This window comes from Antechinus flavipes, chromosome 6 (genome assembly GCF_016432865.1).
Source record: "Antechinus flavipes isolate AdamAnt ecotype Samford, QLD, Australia chromosome 6, AdamAnt_v2, whole genome shotgun sequence".
NCBI classification, from domain to species: Eukaryota; Metazoa; Chordata; class Mammalia; order Dasyuromorphia; family Dasyuridae; genus Antechinus; species Antechinus flavipes.
Window position 1 is genome coordinate 262,889,442 of NC_067403.1, and position 23,425 is coordinate 262,912,866.

Sequence of the window (23,425 nt, forward strand, 5' to 3'; positions counted from 1 at the left end):
TGATGTCTTCACTGAATGAATTTATTGGTTCCGAACTGAAGTTGCTCACAGTTAGTTATCTGACAAGGGATACATCAGATGGAGACTGTCCATTTGCAGCGCGCGCGCGCGCGAGTATACATTGTGTTCCAAGTACAAAACCGGAAGGAAGGAAGGCTAACAAGTGGTATTGCTTTTGGTGATCCTCATGTCTTTGTGTGGGAGGAGCCCCGCCCTGCTTGTCGCGCCTTCGGGCTTGCCGGGACTCTTCCTCGGTATTGAAATCCCAGCCTTTGTGGAGGTGCCTTTAACCTAGACGGAAGGAGGAGGGGAGGAGGGCTTCGAAAGGAGGCAGGAAAGACATCAAAAGCAAAATGGACTAATTACAGTAAAGGCATGCAATTAAAAACTGCCCTGTCCTCGGTCACCTGCCTGCCCGCCCGCCGACCAGCCCTCAGCACCGTGCCCCTCCCTCCCCGGCGCTCCCTGCGGCCAGGCCGGGCGCGCGCTCTGCACCGTGGGCGGAGTCTGGGAGAGCCAATGGAAAGTGGGAAGCGGAGGCCCGGCAGGTGGAGGGGCGGGGCGGGGCGGGAGAGCGGGGCCCGTCCGGAGCGGAGGGGCTCCCGAGCCCCGCCCCGCCCCGCCCCGCCCCCTCAGCATTATGTACAGAGAACACAGAGTAGGAAAGAGAACGCGTGACTTTGTCCTGCTTTGCGGAGAGTCCCGCGGTGCTGAAGCGGACAGCTCTGGGCTGCCGCGGCGGCTCCCGGCGGCCCCTTCCCCGAGTGACCCGGCCTTGGCGTGGCCCCCGCGCGCCGCGGCAACCCCGGAGCTCCGCGGCGTTCCGTAGATATATGTATATGTAGATATAAATAACCAAGAGCTAATAACGGAAACACAAAGCCCGCCCGCCCGCCCCCCAGCGCCAGGCCCCGCCCCGCCCCCCTCCAAAAACAACCAAGGAAAAAAGTTTAGAAAAATATCTCGCAGGAATTCTTTTCAAGTTTACAGTAGCTTTGTGTGGCCCTGGCCCTGCCTCCGCGCCAGCTGCCGGGAGCCTCCCTCTGGGGGGCCCCGGCCCCCCCGGACGGACAGACACCCAGACGGACAAGCGGACAGACCGAGAACACTGTCTCTTCCCTGAAGAGAGGACCAGAGAAACCACGGGAACGAAAACGGCCGGGGAGTAATACTGAGCTCGGGGCGGCGCCGGCGGGCTCTCCCGAACCCCGGCCAGCAGGAGGCGGGGGCTGGGCGGCCGGGGGGACGCGCCCCACCTCTGGCTCCTCTGCTCCGGGACGCTCTGGGCCGGGGGCGGAGCGGTTTCCCCCGCCCCGGCGCCCCCGCCTCCCCTCGCCCGCCACCATGGCCAGGAGGGGCTCTCTGAAGCCGGGGCGATCTCAAGGCCCCCCAAAGAAACCGAACGGGAAAAACCAGTGCAAAGAAAGGGGGAGGGAAGACAGACGGAGACGGAGACAGAGACGGAGAGGGAGAGAAAGGCAGAAATGAGGGGGACGGGTGGAGATGCCGGTGGGCGCAGGCCGGAGGGACGGACGGAGGAAGAGCCCGGGAATGACGAGGTATCGCTAATGTGGCTCCTGGGGTGCTGGCGCCCACCCTCGGGCGGGCCGGGCCGGGCCGTCCCACCGCTGGCGCGCCCAGAGCTCTCCGCGGGCAGGCGGGCCGGAGGCCGGAGGCTGTGCTTTCTGATCCCGCCCTAAGAAGAGGTTTGGGGTCCTCCGGTGGGCCGCACTGAGCTGGGCTCCATCGGCCCCGCGGGCCGTGGAGGGAGGCGGGAGGGGGGGCCCGGGAGGCTCGGGAGGAGGAGGGCCTGAATCCGAAGCGGCTGCCTTCCATCCTGAGTCCTCCAAGCGCGGAAGGCGGCGGGCGGCAGCTGGCGGCGATGACATGTTAACTTTGCGGAATAATTCCTGGGATCAGAGCGGAAACAAGCCACGGCATCAGAGACAAGAGACAGAGACAGTGAGACACAGAGAGAAACATGAGACACAGACGTAGAGAGACAGAGACAGTGAGACGGAGACAGAGACACAAAGAGAGACACAGTCAGAGACAGAGAAATAGAGAAACATATAATGAGACACAGAGAAACAGAGGGAGACAAGACAGAGACAGAGAGAAACATGAGACACAGACGAAGAGAAACAGACAGAGGGAGACAGACACAAAGACACACAGAGAGAAAGAAACAATGAGACACCCATAGAGAAACAGAAAAGAGAGAGACAGAGAAACAGAGACAGACACAGACAGAATAGAGAACAGACACACGGAAAGAAACACAAAAGGGAGGGAGACAAAAAAGAGACAGAAACATAATGGGACAGATGTGGAGAAACAGACAGAGGAGACAGAGACAGAGACAGAGAGAGGAGAGAGACATATAATGAGACAGAGACACAGATGGAGAGAGACAGTCACGCAAAGAGAATGAGAGGAGAGAGAGACACACACAGGGACAGAGATAGAGAGATAGACACACATAGAGGGAGAAAGAGGAAACAGAGACAGTTCCATAGATTGAGAGGAAAGAAAAGGACACACAGACAGACTCAGAGACACGGGGACAGAGGAGAGACAGAAAGAGACGAGGAGGGGAGGAGACAGAGAGCGCTCAGAGTGAACCAGGGCCAAATCAGGAGCCCAGAAAGGCCTGAAGCCCCCGCTGGGGGAGGGAGCAGAGCAGCGGGGGGGAGGAGAGGGAGGCCCGGGTGCCCTGGCCAGAACCCGCCGTCCTCAGCCAGTGCTTTGCGAAGTCTGTGCTATGTGTCCGTGCCGTCTGTCTGTCCGTCTGTGCCGCCTGCCTGCCCGTCCGTCAGCGGCTCCGCCTGTCCCCTGCCTGGGCGCCCAGAGCATAGCGTGACTATAAATCTATATGTATGTATGTATATATATAATATATATATAATATCTATATGGTCGTATACATATACACAGTCCTTGGTCCGGGCGGCCCGGGCTCCCGCGGCTGCCCTGGCAGCAGTGCCAGCCTGCTCTGCCCGTCCCGCCGGCGGCCAGGCCGGCTCCCTACGGAGGCCGCGGGTCTCGCGCGGGCTCGGCGCTGTGCTTAGGGGTAGGGGCGGCTCTATGCGGGCAGGCGGGCGTCAGTCTGTCTCTAGGGTTGCTCTTGGCTGGCGGCTGGTGCGGCCGACTTTGCCTTGTCTCTGCCGCCCGGGTACTTGGCGGCAGGCGCCTCGGCCTCTCTCCGCTGGCTGTGGGCGCTAGGCTTGGTTGGCGTGCCGGGGGGGTGGGCCACCTGCCCGTTCTTCTCGTCTGAAAAAAGTTGTTTAATTACGTCAAAGAAGTTACTCAATGGGCTGCCTGGGTACACAGAACAGAAGACAAAAAAAAGAGAGAGAGAGAGAGAGAAAGAACGAGAGGGAGGGAGGGAGGGAGGGAAGGAGGGAAAAAGAGAACCAGAGAGAGAGAGAGAGAGAGAGAGAGAGAGAGAGAAAACAAACAAACGAATGAACATGGGCCTTTACGGGAAGGGAAGAAAAACAAAGGTGATGAGAGACCCAGAGCCAGGGGTGCTAGGGGTGCCAAGGTGCCAGAGCTCTTGGGGACAAGAGGAGACCAGCAAGCAAGGAGGGGAGGGCAGGGCTCAGCCCCCAGGGCCTTCCACATCCCTCCCAGTCCAGGAGGCCCTAGTGAGGCTACCACAGTGGGTCCTGAACTGCTCCCGACACCCCTGCTGCCCGCCTGCTGCCAGTGACTGAGCTGCCCAGCAGCGGTGATGAGCCGAGGAGAAGGAGGGGGGTGCCAGCTGCCCCGGGGTCGGGGGAGAAGCCGCCAGCCCTTTGGCCAGGGGGACTAGGAAGTAGGTTCGGGTTCAGGCCCGGGCCCGGGCCTTTTTAACCCAACTCATGCTTGGCATCTAGGTGGGCCGGGATGGGTCGCTGAGGGGGAGGAGCGGCCGGTCCCTGGTTTCCTTCTTCCTGCCTGGGCCCGCAGAGGGGAGAGCTGGGCTGGACCACAGGGAAGGGCTACTTTCCCCCCCTGAGTGCCCGCTTTCCCAAGAGCCCCCTCGGGCAGGGCGGATGTCACTCTCTTTGAATGACAGGGGAACCAAAGCTTGGGGGGAGGAGGGGAGCCAGCTAAAGGCACCTGCTGATTGCCACCCGGGGAGAGACCCCAGATGGCTCCCCAAAGGCCACTTGTTCCCCCAGGGAGCCCTGCCTAGCCGCACCTCAGAGTGGGGGGACTCCAGCAGGCTCTTGGGCCAGAGGTCGGGCCCTAGTGGCCAGAAGGGCAGCACTGATGGCAGTGTGGCAGAAAGTCCGACTCCTACCCTCCTCTGGGACCCCCTTGTCCCTGGCGAGCCCCTTCCTCAAGGCCTGCTGAGCCTGAGCAGGGCCAGAGCCCGAGCTCCTGAAGTCTCCCTTCATCCCCCCCATTAGGGGACTCCCTGGGGCAGCCCCCGTGGGAATGTGTCCTTCACTCTGAGCTGGGCCATCTGGGAAGTGGGTGAGCCCTGGCCTACATGGCTTTGCACATGTCTCTGTGCCAACAGATGCAGACAGAGAGAGCAGAGGGTGGACATGAGGACTGGGACAGACAAAGGTGGGGGCTTCTGGTCCAGGGGAGCCCAAAGCAGTGGCCAGCTCCTGCCTCCCCCTCTGGCCCGGCCTCAGGCCCCCGCCCCTGGAAGCTCAGAGCCCGCCAGGGAGGCCCTTTGGACCCTTGCCTGCTCTCAACTTCAGGGACAGCAGCTCCCGCCTCGGGCTGCCTCCCTCCCTCCCTGCCTGTATCCCACAGATACAAGAATCCTGCAGGGAGGGGGCATGGATCAGGCCCTCCTGGGGCCTGCCTGACTGCGCCCACGGGCTCCCCACAACAGGCCTGGGGGTCGGCACTGCCCCCGGGCCCAGGGAGAGCCGAGGCTCTGGGGCTGCTGCCAGTCCCTTCCTGCCCCTAAAGGAGGGGAGCCGCTGGGCCTGGACAGGCCGAGGGGCCTGGTCCTGCTCCAGCCTAGGAGGCGGCGAGATACCGCTGCTGCTGCTCCGAGTGCCCTCGGCTTCTACCCTGGCTGGGCATGGGCTAGGAGGGACAGAAGGGGGGCCTCCTCGGGAGGGGGAGCCTGCCAGGGGGCGTCTGCAGGGGCACGGAGACCAGAGCCCAGGAAGGGTCCTGAAGGCTGAGGAGTGACCGGGTGAGCAACCGCCCAGGGAAGAGTCCCTGCCATCGTCAAGGCCCACCCTGGAGCCCCAGCCAGGGCCTCCCCCTCCTCTGGTCTCAGGGCCCTGCCCCTGAGGACTATGGAGAAGCACAGAGACCAGGGGCACTAGAAAGGAGTGAGTGTGTGTGTGTGTGAGTGTCTGTGCAAGTGTGTCTGTGTGTCTGTGTAATTGAGTGTAAGTGTGAGTGTGTGTGAATATCTGTGTTTCTGCATGTTTCTGGGTGCACGTGTGTATGTCCATGTAGGTATCTGCTATATGTGTCTAAGCATGTAGCCCGTGCACGTGTGTCTGTGTGCCTGTTTTGGGCATGTTTGTGCACACCCGTGTGTCTGTGTGTCTGCATGTGCATGTTTGGTCACACATGTCGTGCGTGTCTGTGGGGGCCTGTGTGTCTGTGTGTGTGTCCGGCCGTGTGCCAGGGGTATCTCTCTGTGTGTGTGTGTGTCTGGGAAGAGTAGGCAAGTGTGTGCCGTGGCCCGGGGGGAGGAGGGCAAAGGGAAGACGAGGGGCTCAGATTTGCAGCCTGGGATTTGGGCTCCACGGAGGGTCTGTCCTCAGGAGAGGGGAGTGAGCATCCAGAGAGTCCAGGGGAGCAAGCTGGGGGGGCTCCTTTCTTGGGGGGGGCTTTCTGGTCTGCCAGGGAAGGACAAAAAGGGCAGACCCAGGCAGGAGGAGCAGGGGGCCGGGGCCACAGGCCGGAGTGTGTGCCCGGAGGGCAGCCATGAGCTGGCCGGGAGGGCGTGGACGTGGGGGACAGGAGGGCCGTGAGGGCGGAGGGCGGGGGAAAGGCGGGAGGGAGATTCTTACCACATTTGGAAAGCCTCCCCGTCATCAATTCCATACAGTTAGTGGTGTCTGGAGCACAGAACGGAGAGAGGAGGGAGGGAGAAATGTAAAAGCGGGATCTCGGCCCTGGGTGCCTCCGGAGCTCCCACGGGAGCCCCTCCGGGCTGCCCTCCGGCAGCCTCGCTCTGGCTGCTCCTGCCCTCATCTCCCCATTTTCCAGAGCCTTTGAGGTCTGCCTCAAGAAGGAAGGAGGGCCGGGGTCGGCCTCCTGGGCCCCCAGTCCCACCCAAATTGGGTCAAGGCAAAGCTATGAGTGGTTGGGCTCTATCTGGTTTCCCTGTGCCAGGCGCTGACTTTACAAGAGCCACAAACTTTCCAAAGTGCTTCACAGACATCTGGCTCAGTGCTCACAACAAACCTGCCAGGTAGGTGCTGACATCACGCCCATTTTACAGATGAGGAAATGGAGGCAAACAGAGGCGAAGTGGCTTGCTTGGGGTCATGCGGCCAGTTTTGTTTGTTTGGGATCAGGTTTGAACCCAGGAGGCCAGGTGGTACACCTGAGTCTGCAATCAGGAAGACCCAAGTTCAAACCTGGCCTCAGGTATCTACTTGCTGCATGACCCTGCCTCGTCTGTTGCCTCAGTTTTCTCATCTATAAAATGGAGAAGATTGCCCTTGCCTCCCAAGGGGCTGGTTATGAAATGTAGGTTCCCAGGGCAGGGCCAAGGCCTTTGCCTGACATATATCCCTTGTGTCCCAGCATCCTTGGCTGAGTGATCTTTGAGACATGCTGCTCTAATCTAGGTCTCCGGGTGATCCCCATGAGTCCCCAATGGGTCTAGAAAGTAGGGATGCCAAAGACGTCCTGGGTGTCTGGCTTGAGAGGCTTCAGCAGGTGACCAGCCGAGAGCCTGGGAGCGGTGTCTGAGCAGGGGGACTGAGTGTGGTCAAGGCCCTTACACCTGGAGGGTCTGAGCCCGAGAACAGCTTTCCTGCTGTGGCTGTGAAGGAGTATTGGGTCCCTTAACATTCAGCATGGAAGTGTGGTTGGAAATGTAAATTTCTCTTTCTCTCTCCTATTTTTTTGATTCCTTTTACTTTCTTATTCTTTTCCTTTCTCCCTCCTCCACGTTTCTTGCCCCTTCCTTCCTCCTTTCTTTCTCCTTCTCTTCTCCCACTCTTTTTTCTTATTCTTTCTCTTCACTCTCCCTCCTTTCCTCCTCCTCTTCTTTCCCTCTCTCCTCCCCTTTTTTCTCCTCCCTCATCGCTCTTCTTCCTTTTCTTGCCCTCTCTCCTCCTTTTCCCATCTCTTCAATCTTTCTCCCCTTTTTCTCTCCTCATCCTCTCGCCTCCTCATTCTCTCCATTTTCTCCCTCACCAGCCAAATCCAGTGGCCTTTTTTCCTTCCTCACCCTTCCTGATCTCCCTGTGCCCTGTGAAATCGTTGCCCCCAACTCCTTCCCCAGACTCTCTCTCTTCTCTGAGCTTGTGAAACATTCTCCTCTCTTGACTTTCCTTTGCTTTGCCTTCAGAGCTCTAAGTGCCCCTTCTCTTCATTCCGGTGGCTACTGTGAACTCAATCTCATCTTCCTCCTGACCCCCAGTTCTGCGCCACTAAGTTCCCCTGGACTATTTTGAATTGAGTACTGAACTGCTGCTCCACTTCCCCACGGCCGTTGCGGGCACCCCAGTCCTTCCTGTCCGCCCCGACCCCCAGCGTAGGTCCCCTCCGGGGCCCGAGTCCTGCCCATGCTGCATCCACAAGCAGCCTCTTGCCCTGTCCTCATCCTCTGGTCTTTCCAGAATTCTTTCTCTCCTTTCCGCACTTTCCCACTGAACCCTTGAGCCGCAGGATGTCCCATTCCCCCACCCCCACTTTTGCCTCCACTATTCACCACGCCCGGAACTGCTTTTCCCTCCTTAGTTGCCAAGAGCTTCCATTCCCAAGGTACCTCATAGCGATGTTGCATATTTTCTGTATTTACTTGTATTTGCCCATTTTGTTCTCTCCACCCCTTAAGGGTTGGAACTGTTGTTTGAGTTTTGAATCTGGCTCCCTTAGCCCTGTGTTGCCACTCGGGAGATGCTTAGTAAGCCCAGGCCTGATTGGGGACATGAGAGCCTCCTCACTGGCCTCCCTGCCTTCTTTTTTTTTCTTCTTCTTTTCCACAATGGTTGCATCAGTGCTCCTAAGTCACAGACCTGGCCATGTCCCTCCCAGCCAAGGGCTTCAGGAGCTTTCTGATGCTCACTGACAGTTAAAACCCTCAAAAGATGCCTTGATTGTCCTTTCCAGACTGACCTCAGTGATGCTCTCATACACCACATTGTTATGGCCACACCGGCCCCTCACTACGGCCATGCCGGCCCCTCGCTATGACCACGCCAGCCCCTCGTTACAACCACACCGGCCCCTCGCTGTGACCACGCCAGTCCCTCGTTATAGCCACACCGGCCCCTCGCTATGACCACGCCAGCCCCTCGTTACAGCCACGCCGGCCCCTCGCTATGACCACGCTGGCCCCCTTGCTATGGCTCTCGGATGATTGCCCATCTCCCGACTGGATGTTCCTTTCTCTTAAAAAGCTCTCTGTCCTCAAATCCCTAAATTGGCCAAGATTAGGCCCCGGGCTATAAGAGGTCATTCCTGATCCTTGCCCCGCTGCTCTTATTCCTCTTCCCTGATATGATTTCCTAGTGCCTTTGGATATGTTTTATTAAATCATTTGTGTAGATATTAAGGTCCTTTGGTAAGATGTAGGCTCCCTACTGACAGCACCTAGCCATTATTCAGTACTACTGGAATGAATGAGTGAATGAATAAAAATCACCACCTTTCACAGACCCACAGAGTGGGTGCCCAGAGGAAGCAGCTCTCCGACACTCAGGGATGCTACGTCCCGAGTCCACCTGTCCTACAGCCTATCCTTTTTGGGACCTGAGGGGGACAAGGTCAGGAACTCCAAGCTAGGACCCACCCAGAACCACTAAGAGTTCTGAGGGAAAAACCTGGCTCAGAAGAAAAGGACTCCCTCCTTGGAGAGCCCCAGAGAAAAGAGATCTCTTCTTTCCACAGAAGTTGGCTGCTTTCTTCCTGAATGGGGGAGGGCAGGGAGGCTGACCGTGCTGGAGAGAAGCAAGGTTTCTCCTCGGAGCCCAGCCTTTTGCCTGGAGCTCAGGCCCCAATCTGAGCCAGTGGAGAGTTGGGGGGAACCTTCATTCCAGCTGTCAGATGGTTTCAGGGTATAGACTGACTCGCCTGTAGACTCTGGGGGCTCAGGGCTCAGAGTTGCTGCGAGAAGCACCAGTGGGCTGCACACAGCCATTCTCAGAGGAAGCGTAAGATGCAAGAGCGAGGGTCCTCCAACAAAGGGAGCACACAAGCTGAAGGAGATGTCTCCTGCTTCTCTCTCCTTCCAGGCTAAGCTCAAATCCTTGGGAGAGAAAGGAGAAGCTGCCTGTGAAGTGAGTGACAGCGTGGGATGAGCAGAGGTTCTTGGATTTGAGTTGCTCCCCTCCCAAGGCCCCTGTTTTTCATGTACTAAATGGGTCAGTTGGACTCTGCTTCCTTCCAGAGCTGGTTTTCCGGCCTAAATAGAAGGGCTCCTAGTAAAGGGCAGATTGTATCTCAGAGCTGAGAGACTTGTGAACTTGAACATGAGAGAAAGCTGTCCCAGTGGCTCCCAGACTGGATGACACAGACCAGAAGGGCTGGCAATAGGAGGGGGGAGGGCAGCCCAGTGATCCACAACAGAAGGTGACCTTCTAGGGCAGTTTGGGAGAAGCCAAATGAGTCTGAAACTTTAACAGACTTTGCTGAGTACTGAGTGAGAAGCAGGACTAGAATAGAGCCACCATCATTTGTTAGAGATGTAATAAGAGGCTCACATCTGTTTGCACGTCCTGGTACTTGAGGGGCAAATGTGGTCGAGACTGCTTGGGTGACTAAGAAATGACAATACCGCCAGAGCAGATAAAGAACATAGATGATGCTTCTCTAACATCAGTAGATTGGCCCAAGGGAGGAACACAGGGGTGCAGGATAATGTGAATTCTTGAAATGCGTCCCTGACAGTCTTTGGTGGCAACTCATTGACATGTCATTTTTCAGTGGTGAAGACAACTGCTACTCTAGCCTCCATTCTGTCCAAGGAAGTGGTGATCAGGGAACCTTGGGGGAAACTAAGTTCCCACAGCATCTGGAGGTTTCCTAATAACCAATGGGGGAAGGGGAATATTGAGCACAACTGGAGTTGGATCCTATCAGTCACGAAAGAGATTTCAAAGAGTTCAGACATCCCATGGTAAGAAACTTGGAAGAGAGACAGAGGCTCTCAGAAACAAAATTCTGACAATGTGAGTGTAAATGATACCCGTGAAAAATAGAAGAAGATATAAAGAGACAGATGTGGCTGCAAAGAGACCTCTCAGATAAACTCTGATTCCACAAGCTGAGAAAAAAGGAAGGAACAGGGATCAAATCAGCCAATAAACTTTTAGGAAGAGCCAGGCAGTATAATAAGTGCTAGAGATACAGAAAGGGACAAAAACAAATCAGAACAATAAAAAATAATACACACAAACAAAACAACAAACAATCCCTGACCTCAAGGAACATGTAATCTTCACACAAAAGACTGATTTTGAAATCAGGGAAGGAATAAGCATTTATTAAGTGCTTACCATGTGCTAGCTCTGTGCTAAGTGCTTTACAAATATCTTGTTGGAGAACAAGATCTGGAAGATGAAATCCTAAAAGAAACGGAGGCCAGTGAAACACACTAAAAGATCATAATAAGGAGGAGGAGGATAGAGTGGACCTGGTGTTTAGGGAAGATGGTGTTATGGTGACAAGGAACAGATACAGTCAAAGTAGTCCAGTCCTACTTGTCAGAAGCAAGCTCTTCCCACTAAATGAGGAACAACAAACAACTGAAAATGAAATACTGCCCCAGAATTGGTAAAATAAGAGTTAAGAGAACATGGTGGAGTTAGCATTTCCAAGCCCAGACAAAACTTATCCCAGGCTTAAGGAGGTGATAGATATTATGGTTGATCTGATCTGGTAATCTTCAAGGACTTCCTGAAGAAAATGAGGGAAAAGAACAATGCTAGGAGGACTGGGAAGGGTCAAGTTCACTGATATGCCAGGAGGACTGGGAAGGGTCAGGTACACTGATTTTCAGAAACACTTGGAGGGATCAGTGGCCACTCAACAAGCATGCCTTGAATACGTGCACTGTGCTAGGAGAATGCAAAGACAAAGAAGGGATAGTTCCTGGCCTCAGAGAACTTACTTTCTACTAGGGACAGTAACGTGTGATCAGATCCATGTAGTGACTCCCCGCAGGTGGGGACAACCAAGCCCTTCTCCATGTGGCTTCCCATCCCGTGTACCCATCAAGCCTTCACAGGTGCTCCACTCCCTCTACCCAGCCCAGTCCCTTCAGTCCATTAACATTGCCTGGATGCGGATAAAGCACATTGGCTAGTCATCAGTTACCTCTCACTATGACTCCATGCCTGGCCCTTCCTGCTAAGCTCTCTGATGAAAAATGGAAAAGGTGATGGGTTGGCAAACTAAACTTGAACTTAATGGAGGCTCTTCAGCAAGACTTGAGGATAGATCATGCAAACATTTAGGGGAAAAAGGCAAGTGTGGGAACTTCTACTTTACAAATATTACCTTATTTGATTCTCACAATTATCCTCGAAAAAAGGTGCTATTATGATCCCCATTTTATAAAGAAACAGAGGCAAAAAGGGATCAATTAACTTGCTCAGGTTTAGCCAGCTTCTAAGTGTCTGAGGCTGGATTTGAACTCAGGTCTTCCTAATACTGTCCACTGCACTACCTGGTTATTTCCCATGGCTCTCCTTTTTGTAGATTGAGTGAAGGACCAACTTGAGAGTATTTACTGGTGAAATAACATGAATGTGGAAGTCTCTAGTTGTAATGGGCTGAGGCTTGAGTTGATGCACTGAGGTCCCAAGCACATGAGGCTAAATAGTAATTGGACCATACTCTATTAATATGTAAGCTTGGAGAAAGAATGGCCCCCACCCACTCTTTGTGCAAGTCCTGATGTGTTGTATAGGAAATGACGATTTTGGTGGGTGGAGGCAGGGGAGTGGAAAAGGAAGGGGAGGAGAGACTTTTGGGACTGCCATTGCCACGGTTGGCTCCATGGTTGGCTCGGCTCGCGTCGCTCTCTCTTAGCTGGCTTCCTGTTGCAACTGCCTATATTTGCTATCGCAATCTTTCTTGCCTATATTTGCTATCGCAATCTTTATTCACCTCTTCACTTCAATAAATATTGAAGATTTTTCCCTTAACCTGAATTCCTGACTCCGGCTGACTTTAAATACGCGGTCATTACATCTAGTGGTGTGCTGTTGGACTCTGTACTTAGCCATATCTGGTTGGGAACTTTCCCCCAGAGAGAGATGTGGAAAATACACTTATTAAATCTGTCATGAGGCGCTAAAGGAGTGCCCATTAGATTTACCAGAGGATCTGATATTTATTTGACTGCCTTTGTATCCCCAGGGTGCCTAGCACATAATAAGTGCTTGGGAAGCATTTGTTGAATGGAGTTGTCTAACAGAATCAGAATTCAGAGCTTTCTAGAAGAATGGGACCCAAAATAACCGAAGGGAAGGTCCCCTTAGGTCGAGCAGCCGGTGTTGCAAGTGAAGGATGCAGGAGACTGCACTTCACCGGGATGTTCCCCCTGGGCCAATGGAGAGGGCCTACTGAGTGTGTGAGTGAGTGAGTGTGGAGTGAGCCTTCTCACTCCAGAATTTTAGTCCATTCATCTAGTGTCCCTACTATGTGTCAAGCTGGTCACCAGGGGTAGAAGAAGAGATGAGGAGTGAGCAGCAGGTCCAATTGAGAGGTTAATGTTACTCCTCTCAGACCACCTTGTGGCAGCCAGATAGCTAGGTTTTTACCTCTGCTTGGCCTGTCTCCCTGGGCCATGATTTCCTTTGCTGTCAAATGGGAAAGAGTAATTTATAGTTTTTCTTCTCTTCCCTTCCTTCTCTCTAGGAATCTGGGATTTAAACTTGTTGAAAAAAGGACCTATTAGGAGTGAGAAGGTTGTGCTCAGCCTCATCACAAACTTCTGCCTCCTTGGAGTCTTCCTCTAGTCTCACGGGAATACCTGGAGCAAGTGATCCTGTTCCATGGCACTCTGTTATCCTTACTCTCTCATTTAGCCTAAGTCTCTGCCTGTCTACTGGTTGCTTCCCTGCTGCCTACAAACATGCCCCAGTCTCTCTCATCTTCAAAAAACCTTCACTTACTCCACCTATCCTTGCTAGCTAGTGTCCCACATCTCTTCTCTCTTTTGTAGTCCAACGCCTCGAGTAGACCATCTACAGTCTGTGTTTTCACTCTCTGCAATCTGGTTTCTAACTCATCATTCAAAGGAGACTGTTCTTTCTAAAGTTACTAATGAGCGCTGAATTACCAAATCTCAAATTTTTCTCAGTTCTCATTCTTCTCAACCTCTGCAGTCTTTAGCACTGTTGTTCAGTCTCTCCTGAATACTCCTCTCCAGATTTGCAGGCCACCCCTCCCTCCCCCCACCCTGGCCAGTTCTCCTCCTCTCGGACTACTCCTCTGCCTCCTTTGCAGACTCTTTTCCAGATCATGCCCTCTAACCATAGAGTATCCCTCAGAGTCCTATCTTGGGCCCCATTTTCCTTTTGTGATCTTTCACTTGGGGATCTCATCAGCTCCCATGCCTTCAATGATCATGTCTATGCTGATGATTCTCAGAAACTTTATTGGCTATCTCCTACCAGAAGCCACATAAACATCTTAGATTCAACATGTCCAAAACTTTTTCCTCTTCAAACCTTTTCTTCCTGCTTGCCCTATTATTGTCAAGTACACCACCATTTCCCCAGTCATTTAGGATTACAAATTAACTATCACCCTTGATTCCCCACTCTCTCTTACTTTTTAAAGCTCATATACTATCATCAGTTGGCTAAGTTTGTAATTTCTATCTTTGTAATATCTCTGGTCTACCCCCATCTCGGTTCTGACCCTGCCACCAACCTGGTGCTGACTTTAATCAATTCATGCTTGGATAATTGCAGTAGCTGTTGCCTTCAATCTCTTCCTCTCCAGTCTATCCTGCACTCAACTGTCAACATGATCTTTCTAAATGACAAGTTTAACCATGCTACTACCCTATTCAATAAACTCTACTGGTTCCCTCTCTCTTCCAGGATCAAATACAAAAATTTTCTGACTTTGAATGCCCTTTATGTTCCACTTACCCAGTGACACTGACTCCCTTGCTCTTCCCTCTACAAGACACTCCATTTCCCAATTCCTGGCATTTTCCCCTGGCTGTCCCCCTTAAATCTCTCCTTTCATGGCTTTCTTAGCTTCTTCCTTCAAAGTCTCAGCTAAAATCCTACATTCCATATAAAGTCTTTTGGGATCACCCTCCTTTCTAGTCCCTTTCTTCCGCTGATTAAGGCTGACTATAGCTGGTCTGTGCATCTTTGTTCACATGCTCCACCATTAGAGTAGGAATAGTATTTTTCCTTTCTTTGTATCCCTAGTCCTTAGCACAGCGCCTGGCACACAGTAGGTACTTAAGAAACATTTACTGACTGATCATATGGAATAATAGTGCCTAGTTCCTGGACTGGACTGCTTGGCAAAAGCTGGCAGCTGATCCCAGCCTAGGGCGGTGAAGTCTTCCTCCTAGGGCTATGTCTGCTCTCCGGGGGACTCAACAGGCCTCTCTGTCCCTGCTAGGGCTCCCTCCTCTGGCCCTGGGCAGTGTGCTCAGACCTTGTCAACATCCCCCTCGGTAGAGCAATGGCCCATCAATGATCTGGCCTGGCAGTTTTACTCCGGCCTACCATGGGGCTGCAAGCACTCTTTCCATAGGGCTAGCTTAGTTAGTCTTTTTCTCGCTGGTCTCCTCAGCTTCTGGCAGGACAATGGTGATTGACGTTGGTTTCCCCAGGAATCATGGGGTCGCAGATTTAGAGGTGGGAAGGGCCTCAGGGATTCTCCAGTTCAGTAACCCCCCTTTACAGATCCCCCCAATCTCTCCAGGATCACAGAGATAGTAAATGTCTGAGGTGAGACTCCAACCAAAGGCTTCCTGACTGACTCCAGTGCCCTAGCCGCCATCACATACGGCCTCCCGAGAATAGCCTGCTGCTTTCTCTTCCCAGTCACAGAGCTGGCTGGTAGAGCAGATGAGGCCATTGCCATGGCCTCCGAGAAGCAGGGGCAGCAAGTCTGAGCTTGAGCCTGGGCCCCGGGATTACTGCCAGTGGTTTCTTCAGGGCCTCGTTCATAAGGGGCTTGGCAAGAGGGGCTGGGGAGAGGGGAGAGGGCGCCCCCTTGCCTAGTGCCCCTGAAAGCTGTCATCCTGCCTCCAATTTCCTCCCCTGAGTTATGTCCTGGGCCTTGGGGAGAGGCCTTAGCCCTGGCCTCTCCTCCCTAGCACAGGAGCCCTACGGTGCCGCCTTCGCGTGCCCTTGGCAGGTGACCTGGAGGGGGAACAAGTTCCTCGGTGCTGGAAGGGCCTGACTTCCTGCCACTAGCACTGCCCTGGGCTCGGCACGGAGCAGGCCCCGACCTGCACCTAAGTCCTGGGAGCCTGAGCCTGCCCACCCCGAAGCTCAGAGTTCAGCCGGGAAAGGGATGGGGTGAGACCAGCAGAGCAGAGAAGGATGAGGAGGGGAGCAAGCATTGGGTTGGGGGCCCGGGAGCACCCCAGCTCAGTCCTCAGCCAGAGCCACATGCAGGTGACATGGACAGACACAGACCGCCCCTGGAACATTCGGGGTGCCGCCTCCGACCCAGGCAGGCCACTGGTGCCGAAGGATGAAGCCTCTGAGACAGGCCCCGGACAGGGTGGAGGCCCCTTTGGGCCAGGCCAAGAGGCTCCCTCATCCCCACCCCCTCTTTTGCGGGGGCTCCCCGGCCTGCGGCCTCCAATCTCTGCTTGACAATTCTGTTCCCCTGAGAGGGGGGACCGGCTCAGGCAGGCGGATGGGGACAGTGCATCCCTCCATCTCTTCCTCCATGAGATCTCCTCATGCATTTCCTCCTAGCTCTGCCTCCAAGGTCAGCCAGCCCTCACCGGTCTGTGGCCTTCATGGACTTCCTGCTCCCCTTTCTCCTTCCTCTGGGGGACCCTGGAGTCCTTCCCACTGCGCAGCTTCTGGCCACAGGGGATGAGCTCCGCCCTCCCGGAGCAGAACTCTTGCTCACAAACCAAAGGCTCCTCTGGGCCTTGCTCCCACCCTTCCCGCCTCTCTGGCCTTCTTCTTCCTCTCTGGCCCTGGGCTTATGGGAGGAGACACCCAGGAAGGAGAAAGGTACAGGATGGAAGAGAAAGGGCAGAATGGAGGTGCTTCCAAAAGGTTGGCTTGAATGGAAAGCTGGAGGAGGAAGAGAGGAAGGGGAAGAGGAAGGGGAGAAGAGAAGGATGGAGCCCAAAAGAAGCTGTTGGCAGGCAGGGACAGGTGGGCTCTCGCACCCAGCACAGTGCCGGGCATTCAGTGGCCACTCAAGAGCACGTGGACATTGGATGGAGGGATGGCAGGAAGGCTTGGGCGGGGGCTGCTGGGATGAGAAAGCGCCCGGCCTGCTGAAGCGAGGGGCCACGGGAATGGAAGTGGAAGGAAAGGGAAACGCAGGGGCGCCCGGGGGCTGGACTGGCACTGGCAGAGCCCGGCCTCCTGGAGCTCACCTCCTGTCAATCCTGATGCCCACTTTAGGGGCTTCAGGGAGAAGAGCCGAGTTCGCTTGGTCTGTCTGTGGCAAGCGGTCTGCTGCCTGCCTGCCGGTGTGTCCACCTGCCTCCTACCGTCCGTCTGCCTGCCCTCTGTCCTTCTGCCTGCCCTCTGTCCATCTGCCTGCCCTCTGTCCTTCTGCCTGCCCTCTGTCCTTCTGCCTGCCCTCTGTCCTTCTGCCTGCCCTCTGTCCTTCTGCCTCTTATTGTCGGTCTGTCTGTCGCCCACTCCTACGGCTGCCGGCCTGTGGCTCAGGGCTATCCCACCACTCCTGCAGCCTGCTCCCTCGGAGGTCCGTCTCCCGCCCTGCTCCCCACCCTCCCCGCCCCCTGGACTGGGCAGCTGGTTCCTCTGAGCAGGGGTGGGGGAGAGGAGGCAGGGAGCCCGAGGACTCTGAGCCCGGAGAGGGAAGGCTGGGGCTGCCTCCCCGGCCCCTGCGGAGGCCTTCCCTGGCCCTCTCTCCCTCCGGCCAGGCAGCCCGTCTCCCGGTGGCCGAGAAGGGCTCCCGAGGCCCTTCCCCGGGGCCTTGCTCCCTGCCCCTGCAGAGACTCGGGAGGGCCTAATGGTGGCCCCCGGCTGGCCCAGAGAGGGGAAGAGGAACTGAGGAGGGGGAACCTGGCCGGCCCCTCCCCTCCCCTCCCCTCCCCTCCCTGGCTCCCCGCTGAGGACGAGAAAGAGGCCGCCTGGCCGAGGCTGGGAGTGCCTTACCTGCTATAGTCTCAGAGGCTACTCTCGTAGCTGGTGGCCACCTTCTGGCCCTTAAACACAGCTCCCCAGCTTAGTCCTGGAGCTGAATGGGGGGTTTCTACAGTGGACAAGAGGGCTCCTTTTAGTGTGGTCACATGGCAGGGCGGGCCCCGGTCGCTGGGAGACGCCTGGAGCCTCTGGCGGCTGAGGGCGGCCTCGGCTCGGCTCGGTCTGGCTGCGCCCAGCGCTGGCCGGGCGGGGGCGCGGGGCACCGAGGGAGGCGGAGGCTGGGCGGGGAAGCAGAGCCGGGCGCGAGGAGCCGGGGCTGCAGTAGCGGGACTGGGGGTGGGGAGGACGACGGGGCTGCGTCTGTCCGACAGAAGCCCCCTTTCCCCAGCCGGGGGGGAGGGGATCTGCTCTGCTCGGCTCTCCCCTGCTCTCCTGGCCTCTCCCCACTGGACCCGCTGGACCACGCTCTCCTCCCCTGCCTGGGGAGGGCCAGAGGCTCACCTGATAACTGCTGGACTGACGGCTGGTCGTGCGTGCTTAATAACTGGGCCTGAATGGTCTCCACCACCCTCTTAAAGCGCCGGCTTGGACCTGGAGAAGGCAGGGGCTGGTCACAGGGGGTCCTGGGGGCAGGGCGGAGACCCCCGGCCATCCCAGGGGGTCCTGGGGGAAAGGCAGAGACCCGGCCCCGCCCCCCAGCCCGCCCAGTGGCCCGTTAGCCAGAGGACCAGGAGGAAGGGGACTTGGTCTCTGCCAGGCCCCAAGCCCCTCCCCGCCAAGATCCCAGGCCGGGGTCTCCTCGGCCCCCTGGGTGCAGGAAGGGCCCCGAAGAAGTGGCCAGAAGGCCGGGCTGTCTCCTCTGCCCGCCCCCACCGGGCGGCCGCTCCTGGCTGTCACCTGACAAAAGTGTGAAAGTGACTGAGTAGATGCCGTTCTCCTTCTGGGCTTCGCCCCCCTCCGTGTAGGTGATGTCCACCTGGAACTTGACGGGCTTCTGGAAGACGGCTGGCCCGCCCGTGGACTTGTATTCTGCGCGGAAGCTCGTCTGGGAGATGACGCTGTGGCTGAGGCTCGGGATCTGTGGGGGAGGGGGGGTGAGGATGGCGGGCTCTGGGGAGGGGCCGGAGTGCCTTGAAGGGGAGCCCGGCCGCCCAGCTGGGGAAGCCCCTCCCTTTGCCAGAAGCGCTCTCTTGGGAGTGAGCAGTCGGGGGGGGGGGGGGCGGGGCCATCCCAAACCTAGCCAATGGTGGGGGCCGGGGAGCCTCCCCCAAGCTCAATGATCTGAGACATGGGGGCGTTCCCTCAAAGAAAACCAGCTGGGGCTCAGCATGGGGCCGGCCTTGGAAAGCCGGGAAAGACTGGGGGGCGCTGGATGCGGCAAGAGCAGCCCCAGGCCCAGGCTTCAGGGGAGCAGAACAGGACACGGGCGCCCCCAGGAGATGGAGAAGACTCGAGAATGGGGAGCCTGACCTTGGGGGGGCTCCCAGCTTGTAGCTGGCCCCTCTGAGGGCTCCCCAGACGGGCCAGGGGCCGCCCAGATTTGGGGCAGGGTGTCCTGGGCTGCAGTCCCACAGGCCGAACCCTTCAGGGACATAGTCCTTGGTTCTCATGCAGCCGAGCACTGGGGTTCCCACAGCCAGGAGAGGGTCCGAGCGAGCCCCAAGGGCAGTCTCTGGGTGCAGTCTCCCTACCCTCGCTTATTCCCCAGACCTCAGACCCTGGCACAAGGGGGCGCGCTGGGTGCAGAGCCCCTGCTTGTTGCTGGGGGAGTATCCAAATGGAGAGAGGTCGGGGTCTCTGCCTCCAGGAAGCGTAGGGAGGATGGCCCTTCCGCCTCCCCAGGGACCAAACCGTCCTCGGGGGCACGGAGCCCTGGAGTCAAAAGGAGTTTGGGCTGCGTGACCATGGGCAAGTCCTGCTTCAGTTTCCTCCCAGTAGCCGCTATGCTCCAGCTGGGAGCACTGGTGTTCTGCAAGTCTTGGAGGGTTCTGTGACTGCTGGCTACTGTCATTATTCATGGGCAGGGGCTGGCAGCTTGGGGCCCCCAGGGACCATGGCAGTGGCTGGAGAAGGGGCCCAGGGTGTCACAGGTCAGACTAAGCTCCCTGGGCCAGGGCCACAAGCCTCCCCTCAGAAGCTCAGTGCGGGGACAGTGACAAGGCGAAGGCCTGGCCCCCGTTCGCTTTGTTCTGCTAGCAGCCAGGCCCCAACTCCCCAGGACTCAGGACCCGCCCTGGCTCCTCACCGAGAGGAAGGCGTGCACAATGTCAGCCTTGATGGAGCTCAGCGGCTTGTCCTTGATGACCACAAAGATCTGCTCTTCTTTCTCCAGGTTGATAAAGTTACCAAACCAAGACTTCTTGGCGAGCCTGTGGCAGGGCAGAGAGAACGAGGGAAAGAGGGAAAGGAGAAAGGGGGTGCTGTTGGTCACAAGGCACCTGGGGGGGCATCTTGTGCAGGGCTCCCCCATGTTCCCATCCCTTGTGGAGGGCTCAGGGAATCAGCTACAGGATGAGAAAGGACCAGGCAGGCAGTAAGACAAGGAGCTCTCAACTTCCCCCTTTGGGACCCACCCGCCTCAGCCCACTGGGCCCTGAAGTCATCCCCTAGCGACCAGAAATGCTTTCAGAGGGTTAGCTGTGACCTTGTTCTTCTAGCCTCGCCCTTGCTCCCTAACTCACTCTCGTTCCTGTGCCAGCCCCTCTTCTTCAGACAAGACTCCTCAGAAAGTGGACACAGAAAAGGACAAAGCAAAGACCAAGCAAAGGACCCCGACAGACTACTTCCAAGCCTAGATCCTGGCCAATGCTTACTTTCAAGGATGACCTTACTGGAGAGAAACTGAATCCATGCCCTCTGGGATGAGGGCAGCAGTGGGCACAGGGCCAATACTGGAGTCAGGAAGACTCATCTCCATGACTTCCAATCTGACCTTAGACACTTCCTAGGTGGGTGACTCTGGGCAAGTCACTTCATCCTGTTTGCCCCAGTTTCCTCATCTGTAAAATGAGCTGGAGAAGGAAATGCCCCCCTCCCCCAGTATCTTTGCCAGGGGTCAGGGGTCAGGAAGAGTCAGTCAGGGTTGAAGTGACTGAATAGCAAATTCTGGGATGAGTGTTGGGAGATGACAGAGAAACTGAAAATTAAATAACCAAATGGAGATTTAGCTCTAAGTTAAACAGAGACAGTGAGACAGAGGCAGACAGAGGCAGTATCTCAGAGATCTGAGTGGTCGTCCCCCTGTTGGGAAAAGCACGGTACAAGCCAGAGCCAAAGAGGAGAGTCCAGTGTCCAATACCAAGAACTCCTCTTTGCTAACCATCCTTTAGGGATGGCCATCATGACGCTGGTTCTGGATTTATCTGCCGTCCTGTCACTCCAGTTACATTTTGTTTTCTCTATGTGAACTATATTATCCAAGAACTTGCCAAAATCAAGACACAACATAGCTATGGCATTCTGCCGACTATCAATTTGGTGAAATCCTATCCGTTCTGCCAAAAAAGGAAATATGGTTCGTTTGGTGGGACTTGGGTTTGTGAGTCCAGGCTGGCTCCTGGCAAAAAAACCACCCTGTCTTCTCCTCTAAATGTCTACAACGTGAGGGGAGTTGCTCCTGGGTTTCTTGTCTGTAGAGACGGCGAGGTGGTGCAGTGCTGGGTCTGCAGTCAGGAAGAACGAGTTCGAGTCTCACTCAAACAGTGACTTGTTCTGTGACACCGGGAAGTCACTTCACTTCAGTTTCCTCAACAAAATGGGTGTGATAGCATCTACCTCCTGGGGTTGTTGTGAAGGAATTCCAAAGGACTTAGCACAGCACCTGGCATACAGTAGGTGCTATATAAATACTAGCTATTGTGATTATTGTTATGACCAAACTTCCCTCCTTTCTCATCTCCTCATCTCCACAAGTCCTCAAGGTAACTGAAAAAGTGCTGAAAACACCCCTAGCCATGGTTCTTCTCAAAGACCCACCAATTCACTAGCAAGTGCCTGTTTCTGTGCAAGGTCAGCACGCTGGAGAGCTCCTGAGCAGGCACACGGAACTCCGGTCATCTCCCAGTATTTCTCTCAGGGATCACCGTCCTTAGAACTTCCACCTCGGTTTCTTGCAGAGCCTCTCAAAGGTTGTAGTCTTAGAACCCTGCCTGTGGGGGGCAGCTAGGTGGCGCAGTGGATAGAGCACCAGCCCTGAAGTCAGGAGGACCCGAGTTCAAATCTGTCTAGCTGTGTGACCCTGGGCAAGTCACTTAACCCCAATTGCCTCAGGAAAAATAAAATAAAATAAAATAAAAAGAACCCTGCCTGTGTTTTCTGACTTCCTAGCATTTGTGGTACATGCAAAGACATTTCATTTCCCCCTGCTCTGATCAGCTCCAATACAGTGGCCATAGTTGACTCTTTCCAAGGTTACTGGAACTCTCCTCCTGAAGGTCAGAATTAAATTTGGGTTGCACTAGCTCACTCTTCTTTGCCTTGGAGAAAAGCTGTCCACAAGGCAAGTGTAGAACACACCTAGCATTCTGTGCTGAACCGAACCAGAGTAGCAGGAGAAGTGGGGAGAGGAGAGGTCCTGTATGTAGCACCATGACTTTGGGTCTGGCTTACATTGGTGAGGTGCATCAAAAAAGCAGGTAGACACAGAATACCAGCAGGCTTCCAATAAGAAGAGTGTGGAAAGCCCTAGTCCTCTGAGTATGGAGGAGGGGAAGCCCTTGTTATGGGCACCACTAGTAGGTCCTTCTGGGGTCTGCTGGCAGGTTCAATGGATACTTCCGCTCAGGGTAGCGACCTTTTCCCAGTAATATGTTCTTTTTGGCCTGGGAGCTCTGGAATTTGGCTATAATATTCCTGGGAGTTTTTCTTTGGGGATCCCTTTCAGGAGGTGATTGGTGGATTTTTTCCATTTCTATTTTATTCTTTGGATCTAAGGTAGTGGGATAGCTTTCCTTGATAATTTCTTGAAGTATGCTATCTAGGCTCTTTTTGATCATAACTTTCAGGTAGTTAAATAATTCTAAAATTCTTCCATTTTCTAGGTCAGTTGTTTTACCAGTGAGATATTTTATATTTTCTTCTATTTTTCATTCTTTTGACTTTGTTATATTGTTTCTTGATGTCTCATGGAGTCATTAGCACCCACTTGTCCAATTCTAATTTTTTGTAAAATTATTTTCTTTGGTGAACTTTTATACCTCATTTGGTCAATTCTGATTTTCAAGGAATTTTTCTCTTCAGTGAATTTTTGTATCTCCTTTTCCATTTGTCTATGCTCCTTTTTTTTTTAAGGAATTCTTTTCCTCAGTGAATTTTTGTGCCTCTTTTACTAAGTGGTTAATCCTCTTTTCATAATTTTCTTGCATCAGTCTCATTTCTTTCCCTGTAGAGGGCTGGAACTCTGAAAAGGTGTACTTGAATCTAGGTCAGCATGGTGCACTTTTCCCTCTAGCACTCTTATTGCTTTTTAAAATTCTTCAAAGAAGTCTTGTTGGCTTAGGTCTAATTAGCATTCTTTGAGATTTTGTCTCAAAACTGACACTGAATTTGGGTCTTCCCTGCCACTATGGTAACTTTTGAGGTCAAGATCTTTTTGTTGTTGTTGTTTGCTCGTTTTTCCAGTCTATATCTTGACTGTTAAAATTATGCTCTGCTCACCTAGGGGTACGGAAGCATCGTCCCAAGGTTCACGATTTTTTATGCTGCTGTTCTAGAGCTGTTTTTCTGGGGGGAGTCTTCATACCTTCAGTGTTTTCTAAGACCTACTCTCCAGGTAGCCACAAATACTAGTGCTCTTGCCTCTGGAACTATGGCTTGCCATCTTGTGACCAACCACAAGCGCTCCTCACCACCCTGGAACTGTGACCCACAACTGTGTATGGGCAATAGAGTACCATTCAGGGTCATCTGCACCTTGTAATCTTTCTGACCACCTCCAGATTCAAAGCTGCTGTTGCTGCTGTATGTGGGGGGCTCTC

The 23,425-nt window shown here is 54.8% G+C and overlaps 1 protein-coding gene across 15 annotated transcripts in view; it reads right to left on the reverse strand.

Annotated features, from left to right (window-relative positions):
• The window catches only part of BRSK2 (BR serine/threonine kinase 2), a 135,748-nt gene continuing 112,323 nt past the window's right edge, over positions 1–23,425 (reverse strand). For 4 of the 15 annotated variants that reach the window (XM_051963859.1, XM_051963856.1, XM_051963854.1 and 1 more), the window contains 5 exons: positions 19,696–19,819; positions 18,348–18,528; positions 17,952–18,041; positions 5,988–6,035; positions 1–3,321 (listed from right to left, as the gene is read on the reverse strand). In XM_051963859.1, the coding sequence (XP_051819819.1) occupies positions 3,116–3,321; positions 5,988–6,035; positions 17,952–18,041; positions 18,348–18,528; positions 19,696–19,819 (649 nt within the window). In that variant the 3' untranslated portion in view covers positions 1–3,115. Of the gene's footprint in view, positions 3,322–5,987; positions 6,036–17,462; positions 17,560–17,951; positions 18,042–18,347; positions 18,529–19,695; positions 19,820–23,425 lie in introns of all 15 variants that reach the window. The other 11 variants (XM_051963869.1, XM_051963865.1, XM_051963862.1 and 8 more) reach the window with 8 other exon arrangements.